The sequence below is a fragment of the Salvelinus fontinalis genome, chromosome 3 (assembly GCF_029448725.1).
Source record: "Salvelinus fontinalis isolate EN_2023a chromosome 3, ASM2944872v1, whole genome shotgun sequence".
Classification (NCBI taxonomy): Eukaryota; Metazoa; Chordata; class Actinopteri; order Salmoniformes; family Salmonidae; genus Salvelinus; species Salvelinus fontinalis.
Genome location: NC_074667.1, coordinates 40,204,805 through 40,217,571, shown reverse-complemented (window position 1 = coordinate 40,217,571; position 12,767 = coordinate 40,204,805). Strand labels below are relative to the sequence as shown.

At 48.3% G+C, this 12,767-nt stretch overlaps 1 protein-coding gene across 3 annotated transcripts in view; it reads left to right on the top strand.

Moving 5' to 3' along the window:
- Window positions 1-276: 276 nt before the first annotated feature.
- LOC129847799 (FYVE, RhoGEF and PH domain-containing protein 5-like) overlaps window positions 277-12,767 on the top strand; it is a 139,688-nt gene continuing 127,197 nt past the window's right edge. For all 3 annotated transcript variants that reach the window (XM_055915491.1, XM_055915499.1, XM_055915484.1), the window contains exon 1: window positions 277-522. In XM_055915491.1, coding sequence (XP_055771466.1) covers window positions 468-522 — 55 coding nt within the window. In that variant the 5' untranslated portion in view covers window positions 277-467. The remainder of the gene's footprint in view (window positions 523-12,767) is intronic.

Here is a 12,767-nt window from a genome sequence, read left to right as displayed (position 1 = left end):
AATGTTGAAGATTTGATGTTGTTTTAAAGGTACAAATTCAACAATTTATACAAGGTTAGTCTATGTTAAAATGTGGTTACCATGATGAAATTTCACCCTCAAAACAACAGTTGCCATTAAAATCCAATGCATTTTCCACGTAGATTCCATGTCACAATACGTTGACAAATTACGTTGAAACAACGTTGATTCAACCGGTTTGTGACCAGTGGGTTCCTCCTCAGGAAACACCTCCTGCGCTCAGCTCCCAGTCTCCTGCATCTGTTCAGTCGCGACTCTCACCACATATGCACGCGCCACCAGTCAAGGACCGCTACAGCTGGAAAGTAACTTGACACAATAAAAATGACATAAAACTGAGGTTATTGTTTTACCTTTCTGGTCTTTGAATAGCTTTCCTTTCTGTTTCTCGGAATACGTTTGGTTTGGAATATAGCCTACGGGATGTTGCTTTCTCACAAGGATTAATGAACGATAAATGGTTCGGATGCTCGCGCGGATGGTTCCTGAAAATGGATACAGGTATGAGAGCACTTTGATTTGAACACATGTAGCCTACTAATCAAATAGGCCATAGGTCTTGACAACATTTGTTCATTTCATAATAAAACGCTGCATTGTCTAAGTTGTTTTATCCCGACAAAAAGGGACTGTAAGAATGTGTCCTACCCATAACAAAACGGGAAAGGGACTCTGTGTGAAGGGAGGGGGACAGACTTGTGCTACCTACAGTTTGTGGAAGTTGACAAGACCTGGGATCATAATGCCACAGACTGGGATAGCCTAAAGGCGTGGTTGGCTAGCCAAATAGAGGTCAAATTGTTGTTTAGATATAGAATTGGTAATGCAATTCCAATCTTATTATTTCAATCATTGAAATTCCACGTGTGAAAAGAGTCACTAGGTCTTTAGTCTATATCTGAAACTGTGAACAACTACAGTGGAGTAGTTAGGCATTCTATGATGTAGTGTTAAGGGAAAGGACTGTTGGTGGCGTAAAAATATATTTAATATATAGAATAACCGATTTATCTAATATCGAAACACATGAGTGATTATGAATTTATAGACACCAGATATTATTTTGATAATGCGCATGATAGATTTTTGACAAGTTTGTCAGTGGCATTGTTCTGTTTTAACTATGGGGACATTATACAAGGAGTAAGCCTGTATGATGCTTGTCACATTGCTGCTTTGTTGAGAATCTGATTGGTTCTCCAAGGTACAGCCAGGGGTGCTGTTTTCCTCAGGTTATGTTGAGGAGATCTTATCACAGGAGGCTGGTGACACCTGAATTGGGGAGGACGGGCTCATGGTAATGGCTGGTGCGGAGTTGGTGGAATGGTTTCAAATACATCAAACACATGGTTTCCATGTGTTTGATGCCATTCCATTTACTTCTTTCCAGCCATTATGAGCCGTCCTTCCCTCAGCAGCCTCCACTGGATCATATGTAATGCCCTTATGTAATGTCCTTCTGTGTCCTGTTTGACCAGTTATGCTGTCATGTTTTATTTTGTCTTTAGTTTTTTTGTCCCTTGAAACTCACAACTTCAAAGGAGCAAAAACAGTCTATGAGAGGGGCTTCTCTCCAGTGAATTGCAGAACGTGACTTGGGGAAATCCTTTAGTGTTAACTTGAGTCCCTCTAAGCAAAGTGTCCACTGTCAATATGCCTCCCAGGTGCCCTAGTCCAGCGGATAGTGGAAATAATCGTGCATTTTATGATAAAATGATCAAACTTGGTACACTAATTCTAGATACCTTAAAGGGACAATCCACAGTTGAAATGATAACGCAGGGTCCGCTCTGCCCCTGTTTCGGTGAAATGCTGAGGGATGGGGCTGGAGAAATGTAACCACTCTCAAATTCATAGACTGAGCTATGGATGAAAGGGCTGACCATACATGAGATGAAAATGATAGTTTTAACTAGGTTTGAGCCCATACAGTGTTTGTTTACATTTACTTTGTGTTACAAACATTGGAGTAAAACAAGCGTATATTTTGGGTTCTGATGGGGTACGACTGTTGAACTTAGCTCATGAGGCATTTATTAATTCATTTAGAAAACCAAAAATGGATGTAGCAACTGCAGATTGCACCTTTAAGTAAGGAACATTTTAATGATTGGAAGCAGTCTGGGAAGCGAAATTTACATTCGTAGGAGTGTCAAGTGTCAGTTGTGCAGAGGTGAGGAATCAGGCGCAGGACACAGAACTGAGTAAATAACATACTTTACTCTGAAAAATAATCAGCCAATAAATCCACGCAGGGATAACAAACCCTAACACAAAAGACTAACACAAAACCAGGAACTATCACGCACAAAACATAATGAGCACCAGAGGGTTAAATAGGGAAATAATAATAACGTAATGGGAACCAGGTGTGTACAATCAAGACATAACAAATGGAAAAAGAAAACGTGGATCGGTGGCAGCTAGAAAGCCGGTGACGACGAGCGCCGAACGCTGCCCGAACAAGGAGAGGCACCAACTTTGGCGGAAGTCGTGACAGTACCCCCCCTCCCCATGACGCGCCGCTCCAGCTGCGCGCCGACAACGGCCTCGGGGACGACCCGGAGGATGAGGCGCAGGGCGATCTGGGTGGAGACAGTGAAATTCCTGCAGTAAGGAAGGGACCAGTATGTCCTCCACCGGCACCCAGCATCTCTCCTCCGGACCAGACCCCTCCCACTCCACGAGGTACTGAAGGCCCCTCGCCCGACGTCTTGAGTCCATAATTGCTCGCACAGTATACGCCGGGGCCCCCTCGATGTCCAGAGGGGACGGAGGAACCTCCCGCACCTCAGACTGCTGCAGCGGACCAGCCACCAACGGCCTGAGGAGAGACACATGGAACGAGGGGTTAATACGATAATCAGGGGGAAGCTGTAACCTATAACATACCTCGTTCAGTCTCCTCAGGACTTTAAATGGCCCCACAAACCGCAGACCCAGCTTCCGGCAGGGCAGGCGAAGGGGCAGGTTTCGGGTTGAGAGCCAGATCCGGTCTCCCGGTGCATACACCAGGGCCTCACTACGGTGGCGGTCGGCTCTTGCCTTCTGTCGCCTGATGGCCCGTTGCAGGCGTACATGGGCAGCGTCCCCGGTTTCCTCCAAGCGCCGAAACCATTCATCCACCGCAGGTGGCTCGATCTGGCTCTGATGCCACGGTGCCAGAACCGGCTGATAACCTAGTACACACTGACACGGAGACAGGTTAGTGGAGGAGTGGCGTAGGGAGTTTTGGGCCATCTCTGCCCAGGGTATGAAAGCCGACCACTCCCCCGGCCGGTCCTGGCAATAAGACCGCAGAAACCTACCCACATCCTGGTTAACTCTCTCCACCTGCCCATTACTTTCGTGGTGAAACCCTGATGTCAGGCTGACCGAGACCCCCAGACGTTCCATGAACACCCTCCAGACCGTTGATGTGAACTGGGGACCCCGATCAGACACTATATCCTCAGGCACCCCGTAGTGCCGGAAGACGTGTGTAAACAGGACCTCCGTAGTCTGTAGGGCCGTAGGGAGACCGGGCAAAGGAATGAGACGGCAGGACTTAGAAAACCGATCCACAACAACCAGAATCGTTGTGTTTCCTTGTGATGGAGGGAGATCCGTCACGAAATCCACCGATAGGTGTGACCACGGTCGTTGTGGAACGGGTAGGGGTTGTAATTTCACTCTGGGTAAGTGTCTAGGTGCCTTGCACTGGGCGCACACCGAGCAGGAGGAAACATACACCCTCACGTCCTTAGCTAAAGTGGGCCACCAGTACTTCCCACTAAGATAGCGCACTGTTTGCCCGATGCCAGGATGACCAGAGGAAGGTAACGTATGAGCCCAACAGATCAATCGATCACGAACATCAGACGGAACGTTCTTACGTCCAACTGGACACTGGGTGGGAGTGGGCTCCCCACGTAACGCCCGCTCGATGTCCGTGTCAACCTCCCATACCACCGGTGCCACCAGGCAAGAAGCCGGAAGTATGGGAGTGGGATCCGTGGACCGCTCCTCTGTGTCATACATCCGAGACAGTGCGTCTGCCTTAGTGTTCTGGGAACCTGGTCTGTAGGATAGAGTGAACACAAAACGGGTGAAAAACATGGCCCACCTTGCCTAGCGAGGATTCATTCTCCTCGCCGCCCGGATGTACTCCAGATTGCGGTGGTCAGTCAATGCCTCCACGCTTTCAGAGCCCCGACAACAGCCAACAGCTACCGGTCTCCCACATCATAGTTTCGCTCCGCCGGGCTGATCTTCTTCGAAAAGAACGCACAGGGGCAGGGTTTTTGTGGCGTACCCGAGCGCTGAGACAGCACAGCTCCTATCCCAGCCTCGGACGCGTCCACCTCTACTAGGAACGCTAAAGATGGATCAGGATGAGCCAACACAGGAGCCGAGGTAAACAAAGCCTTCAGGTAACCAAAAGCCCTGTCCGCCCCAGCTGACCACTGCAGTCGCACCTGTCACCCCTTCAGCAAAGAGGTAATGGGAGCCGCTACCTGACCAAAGCCCCAGATAAACCTCCGGTAGTAGTTGGCAAACCCTAAGAACCGCTGCACCTCCTTTACCGTGGTTGGAGTCGGCCAATTACGCACGGCTGAAATGCGGCCATTCTCCATCTCCACCCCTGACTCGGACAGGCAGTACCCTAGGAAGGAGACGGACTTTTTCAGCCTTAACGTACAGGTCATGCTCAAACAGTAAACCAAGCACCTTGCGCACCAGAGACACATACTCGGCGCGTGTAGCGGAGTATATTAGAATGTCATCTATATACACCACTACACCCTGCCCGTGCAGGTCCCTGAAATCTCGTCTACAAAGGATTGGAAGACCAATGGAGCATTCATTAACCCATACGGCATTACGAGGTACTCATAGTGCCCAGAGGTGGTACTAAATTCCGTCTTCCACTCATCCCCTTCCCGGATACGCACCAGATTGTAAGCACTCCTGAAATCCAATTTGGTGAAGAAGTGCGCCCCATGTAATTACTTGGTCACACTGGCTATGAGAGGCAGAGGGTAACTATACTTCACCGTGATCTGATTTAAACCTCTATAGTCAATGCACGGGCGTAAACCTCCATCCTTCTTCTTCACAAAAAAGAACCTAGAGGAGGCAGGTGAAGTGGAAGGCCGAATGCATCCCTGCCCCAGGGATTCGGAGACATATGTTTCCATAGCCGCCGTCTCCTCCTGTGACAGAGGATACACGTGACTCCTGGGAAGTGCTGCGTCTACCAGGAGATTTATCGCACAATCCCCCGGTCGATGGGGTGGTAGTTGAGTCGCCTTCTTTTTACAGAAGGCGAGAGCATATTCAGGGGGGGATGTGCATGGTGGAGACCTGGTTTGGACTCTCCCCCGTAGTTTCCCCTATGGAAACACCTATACACCTCCCTGAAAACTGACGTGACCATCCCTTGAGAGCCCTCTGTTGCCACGAAATAGTGGGGTCATGATAAACCAACCAGGGAAGCCCCAACACCACAGGAAACGCAGGAGAATCGATCAGGAAGAGACTGATTCTCTCCTCATGACCCTCCTGCGTTATCATACATAATGAAGCTGTGAACTCCCTAATCAGGCCCGACCCTAAAGGACGACTATCTAAGGAATGTACAGTGAAGGGAACATCAACAGGGACAATAGGGATCCCTAAACTAAGAGCAAACGAACGGTCAATAAAATTCCCAGCTGCGCCAGAATCTAGTAGCACCTTATGCTGGGAATGCGGGGAAAACTCTATAGATATACACATGTGCGCAACAGGAAGCTCTGGGTGAGTTGGGTGCATACTCACCTGGGATGATCCACCAGTGCCCTGCCTGCTGCCTCGACTTCCTGGGGGACCTTTCCAGCACCGACCAGCAGTGTGTCCTCTGCGGCCACAGGTAGTGCAAGAAACAGCGCCCCCTCCGGTCACCCTTAGAGCAGCACCTCCGAGCTCCATAGGTGTAGGATCGGAGGTGCTGGGAGATGGAATGGACGGACCCCGATCTGGACGTCCACGGGTGGCCAACAGGTTATCCAGCCGGATGGATAAATCCACCAGCTGGTCGAGGGTAAGGGTGGTGTCCCTGCAGGCCAGCTCCCGACGAACGTCCTCACGTAGACTACAACGGTAATGGTCGATCAGGGCCCTCTCATTCCATCCCGCGTTGGCAGCCAGGGTCGACAGACAGGAGATGAGGGCGGACACACTCTCGTATCCCGAGGGAGTCGGGTGGATGGTCACCAGGTAGAGCTCCAACTGGAGCAGGAACCCCTGGCACCCGGCAGCCGTCCCATCATATGCGCTCGGGAGCAAGAGACGAATCCCACTGGGTCCAGGTGAAGGAGGGGTGGACTGCGGTGTGGGTTGTGGTGTTGTTTGGAGTGAAGTTGATGGGGTCATGGGAAAACCCCCTTTTTCCCATCGCTCCATGGTGAGCAGCACGCAATCCATGGCTGTGCCAAGATGTTGGAGCATCGTCGCATGCTGCTGGACACGTTCCTCTACTGGTACCGGAGGACTGGGTGCACCTGCTGACTCCATTAAAATGGTGCGGGATTCTGTCAGGTGTTAGTTGTGCAGAGGTGAGAACGGAATCAGGCGCAGGACAGAGAACTGAGTAAAATAACGAACTTTACTCGGGAAAATAATCAGGAAAATAAATCCACGCAGGGATCACAAATCCTAACACAAAATCCTAACACAAACCATGAACAATCACACACAAAACATAATGGGAACCAGAGGGTTAAATAGGGAAATAATAATAACTTAATGGGAACCAGGTGTGTACACTCAAGACATAACAAATGGAAAACAGAAACATGGATCGGTGGCAGCTAGAAAGCCGGTGACGACGAGCGCCGAACGAACAAGGAGAGGCACCAACTTCGGTGGAAGTCGTGACAGAGATCCCAAGTCTAGACGCAGTCTAGCTAAGGTTAGCTAGCCAGCGTCAATAGCTGAACTGTTTCATAAGAAAACGGCTGAGGTAACTCAAACCCTGTAGCTAGCTAGCAAGCCCTCCATTGCGACAATGCTATTGGCATGCGGGAATATTAGATATGTATTTTCATTTTAAGATAACTGCCCTTAAAGCTGTTGGTTACTACTGGTTTTAGATTCGAGGGGAGATAAATTGTCCGCAATGTCTTTTGTGTTTTGGTAAGAGCTCGGAGTGATGTCACACACCCAAGAAGGCTCAGCCAATCATCTGGCAGATAATGACTTTGCCTCTGGCTATCCTACAAAAGTAGATTTGCGTCTGGGAAGCCAGTGTGGGGTGGTAAGATTTTTGTTTTGTCGAACATGCTCTATTTTGGTGGTCTCTGGTACATTATAATGCTAGATTGTATTTTCAACCAGCAACTATCAGGAAATAACACTGATCACATTTTTTCACACTTTTACAGTGTTAGTTTCATCAGCTGTTGTACAATTAAGCAATAAGGCCAGAGGTGTGGTATATGGCCAATATACCATGGCTAAAGGCTGTTCTTACGCGCAACGCGGAGTGCCTGGATTTAGCCCTTAGCCGTTGTATAATGGCCATATACCACCAAGCCCTGAGGTGCCTTATTGCTTTTATAAACGGTCCTGCAGCAGTCTTCTCCTGGATATTCAGTGCTCCTCACCCTGGCTTGTCCTTTGTTGGTGCCATCTGGTTTTTGGTTAAGAGAAAAAACGTCCTTCAACCTCTACTCAGTGCCCTCTACTGGCCATTCCACCTCTGCCGCCATATGAAGGGGATGAACAAGGAGGCAACGAAAGACAACTATGTAGAGGTGAAAATATTAGGGGTTTTATTTTCCCAAACTTGAAGTTGTTTACAAAGTAAGAGAATTCAAAAACCATAATGCATAAAAAGAGTACTTTAAGGTATGTAAAATATAAATGTAAAACTGTTCTAACACCTCAAACATAGCTAAATGTATAACTGCGGTCTACATCGCTGAACAGGCGCAACTCTCAGGGTTAACTGAAGCCATAAGGTTAGCACATAGAATATAAAGTGAATGGCCAGTTCCAAATGTCTCAGGCAGGTAGGCTACAATGATACACGTAAATGATTAAGGATCTATTCCTTACATTTTTAGTATAACATGATTTTAACCATGAACATGATTAGTTGTAAATACAGTATATCAATTTTAAGTAGAAAATTCTAGCATATTTTAAACTGGGGAAATCCGTTTTCCCTATGCTGGATGCAGGTGGAATCTCCCCGACACACCCTTCCATGTCAGGATAATTGAATGTGCCAATTAGCAGCACGCCCTCTAACAAGCACACCTGGCCACCAAGCTGTAGACAAGGCACCAGAAAAGAGCTGAAATTGTAAACATTTTAAAACAGATGGTTAATAAAGTTGCAAATATAAATCTATGAGCATGCACTCAACTTAGAATTAATATAACAGTAAGTAAAAATGCAACAATTCAAGGTGTATCTTTGATATTTGAAATTAAAACCATGTGTTGGGTCATTATTTGATTTAACACTAAATATTTGGTGCAAATTAATGTTACCATGCAAAGGATTGGGATATTTAGTTCCGCGGCTACATGTAGGCAACAGTTTCCATGTGTTTGATGCCATTCCATTTGCTCCGTTCCAGACATTTCTATGAGCCATCCTCCCCTCAGCAGCCTTCTGTGCCAATGCAGATTTAACCTATTATACTCTAAAGGACCAATTTTCCAAAATGACCGCCAACCAGCTGCATTGGTTCTAATTGGACATTATTCACATTGCCATATTGCCATAAATGGGCCTCCCGGGTGGCGCAGTGGTCTAGGGCACTGCACCGCAGTGCTAGCTGCGCCACCAGAGTCTCTGGGTTCGCGCCCAGGCTGGGCTGGGTTCGCGCCCAGGCTCTGTCGCAGCCGGCCGCAACCGGGAGGTCCGTGGGGCGACGCACAATTGGCATAGCGTCGTCCGGGTTAGGGAGGGTTTGGCCGGTAGGGATATCCTTGTCTCAGTATGTAACAATGTAATAATAACAATGTAATAAAAATGTATGCACTCTACTGTAAGTCGCTCTGGATAAGAGCGTCTGCTAAATGACTAAAATGTAATGTAAATGTAAATGTAAATAAATAACTGGTACATACAGCCCAATGATATCTTTAAATGTTTTAAGTGGTGAGGAGAGCACACTAAAATAACCCAACTATGCCATATACTGTATATCTGTCCTTAAATCTTTTGCAAAAATGTGGTAGAAATGTGCCCTCAAATTACTGTTCTGTAATTTGAATTGGCCATAACTTCATTAGTAAATGATATATTAAGCCTAATGATGGCTTAAAATGTTCCAGGTAGTGTGGAAAACACAATCAAATGGATCATGTATGTTTTTTAATGTTTAAAAATGCTGTCCAAATCACAGATTGTTGTTGATATTTTGATCCCTCTGTTGAGAGGATAACATTTCAGCATGCTCCTAATTCTTTCAAAATATTGTATGATATCTGTGGATTAGAATGATAGCACGTACTAAAACAGTGCTTGCATAATAAGTAATCGTATCCTAAGTATTACGTCCTATACATCCTATTCAAAATGGTAGAGTTCTATTGGAATGGATTCATGTCCATGGTTCCATTTTCAACATTCTAAGTACATGGAATTAAGTAAGGTTTCTTGTCACATTGCTTGAAATTGACAAAATACAGAATGGCATATTAAGTATCATTGTAATCAGTAGACTTTAGGGAACCCCCATTTGAAGCCCCTCTGGAAACTTCTTTCTCAAAGTTACGGATCCGGATTATGTTCTGCGCATATGTTATTTCATGCACAAACTTTTTATACCTACAGTTGATCTTTATGGAGCATTGTGTGTATTGTGCGCTTTGAAATATACAGTTGAAGTCGGAAGTTTACATACACTTAGGTTGGAGTCATTAAAACTCGTTTTTCCACCACTCCACACATTTATTGTTAACAACCTATAGTTTTGGCAAGTCGGTTAGGACATCTACTTGATGCATGACACAAGTCATTTTTCCAACAATTGTTTACAGACAGATTATTTCACTTATAATTCACTGTATCACAATTCCAGTGTGTCAGAAGTTTACATAGACTAAGTTGACTGTGCCTTTAAACAGCTTGGAAAATTCCAGAAAATTATGTCATGGCTTTGGAAGCTTCTGATAGGCTAATTGACATAATTTAAGTCAATTGGAGGTGTACCTGGGGGTGGAGGTGTACCTGGTACCTGGTGTACCTGCAGTGACTTCTTCCTTGCTGAGCGGCCTTTCAGGTTATGTCGATATAGGACTAGTTTTACTGTGGATATAGATACTTTTGTACCTGTTTCCTCCAGCATCTTCACAAGGTCCTTTGATGTTGTTCTGGGATTGACTTGCACTTTTCGCACCAAAGTACGTTCATCTCTAGGAGACAGACGCGTCTCCTTCCTGAGCGGTATGACGGTTGCGTGTTCCCACGGTGTTTATACTTGCGTATTATTGTTTGTACAGATGAACGTGGTACCTTCAGGCATTTGGAAATTGCTCCCAAGGATGAATCGGACTTGTGGAGGTCTACAATTTTTTTCTGAGGTCTTGGCTGATTTCTTTTGATTTTCCCATGATGTCAAGCAAAGAGGCACTGAGTTTGAAGGTAGGCCTTGAAATACATCCACAGGTACACCTCCAATTGACTCAAAATATGTCAATTATGTCACGTTCCTGACCTATTTCTGTTAGTTTGTTGTATGTGTTAGTTGGTCAGGACGTGAGTTTGGGTGGGCATTCTATGTTTTCTGTTTCTATGTTGGTTTATGGGTTGCCTGGTATGGCTCTTAATTAGAGGCAGGTGTTTGGCGTTCCTCTAATTAAGAGTCATATTTAGGTAGGTTGTCTCACAGTGTTCGTTGTGGGTGGTTGTCTCCTGTGTCTGTGTTTGTCGCACCATACGGGACTGTTCGGTTTGTTTTGTTCATCGTCATTTTTATGTGTAGGCTTTTTTCCCTGTTCGTGCGTTCTCGTGTGTTATGTGAGTCCGTCGTCCAGATCTGTCTACACCGTTTGTTATTTTGTTAGTTTAGTCAAGTTCGTGTTTTCGTGTTTTTCTTTAATAAATCATGTCTTCAAACTCCGCTGCATTTTGGTTCCCTCACTACTCCTCCTTTTCGGTTGAAGAGGAGGAGGACCGCCGTTACAGAACCACCCACCAAATCTCCAGAACCAAGCAGCGGTGTAAACGAAGTAAGGGACAGAAAAAGAAGGAGGAATGGACTTGGGACGATGTATTGGACGGGAAAGGTTGCTACACATGGGAGGAGATCCTGGCTGGAAGGGATCGCCTCCCATGGGAACAGCTGGAGGCACTGAGGAGAGCAGAGGCAACCGGAGAAGAAAACCGGTGTTATGAGGGGACGCGTCTTGCACGGAAGCCCGAAAAGCCCGTGAGTACCACCCAAAAATTTCTTGGGGGGGGGGGGGGGGGGGGGGGGGGCTAAGAGGTAGTGGGCCGAGGGCAGGTAGGAGACCTGCGCCCACTTCCCAGGCTTACCGTGGAGAGCGGGAGTACGGGCAGGCGCCGTGTTACGCAGTAGAGCGCACGGTGTCTCCTGTACGAGTGCATAGCCCAGTGCGGGTTATTCCACCTCCCCGCACTGGTAGGGCTAGATTGGGCATTGAGCCAGGTGTCATGAGGCCGGCTCAACGCGTCTGGTCTCCAGTGCGTCTCCTCGGGCCGGCTTACATGGCACCAGCCTTACGCATGGTGTCCCCGGTTCGCCTACATAGCCCGGTGCGGGTTATTCCACCTCCCTGCACTGGTCGGGCGACGGGGAGCATTCAACCAGGTAAGGTTGGGCAGGCTCGGTGCTCAAGGGAGCCAGTACGCCTTCACGGTCCGGTATTTCCGGCACTACCTCCCCGCCCCAGCCCAGTACCACCAGTGCCTACACTACGCACCAGGCTTCCAGTGCGTTTTCAGAGCCCTGTTCCTCCTCCACGCACTCTCCCTATGGTGCGTGTCTCCAGCCCAGTGCCTCCAGTTCCGGCACCGCGCACTAAGCCACCTGTGCGTCTCCTAAGTCCTGTGCACACTGTTGTTTCTCCCCGTACTCGTCCTGAGGTGCGTTCCCTCAGTCCGGTACCACGCACCAGGCATATAGTGCGCTTCGAGAGGTCAGTGTGCCCTGTCCCTGCTCCCCGCACTAGGCTTGAAGTGCGTGTCCTCAGTCAGGTGCCTCCAGTTCCGGCACCACGCACCAAGCCTACAGTGCGTCTCAGCCGGCCAGAGTCTGCCGTCTGCCCAACGGCGCATGAACTGCCTGTCTGCCATGAGCCTGCAAAGCTGCCCGTCTGCCATGAGCCTACAGAGCCTTCCGCCAGACAGGAGCAGCCAGAGCCTTCCGCCAGACAGGAGCAGTCTGAGCCATCCGTCTCCGCAGCGCCATCTCAGCCATCCGTCTCCCCAGCGCCATCTGAGCCATCCGTCTCCCCAGCGCCGTCTGAGCCATCCGTCTCCCCAGCGCCGTCTGAGCCATCCGTCTCCCCAGCGCCGTCTGAGCCATCCGTCTCCCCAGCGCCGTGTGAGCCATCCGTCTGTCCCGAGCCATCCGTCTGTCCCGAGCCGTCAGAGCCGATAGTCAGTCAGGAGCCGCTAGAGCCAGTCGTCAGTCAGGATCTACCAGAGCCGCCAACCAGACAGGATCTGCCAGAGCCGCCAACCAGACAGGATCTGCCAGAGCCGTCAATGAGCCATGAGCGTCCAGAGCCGTCAGCCAG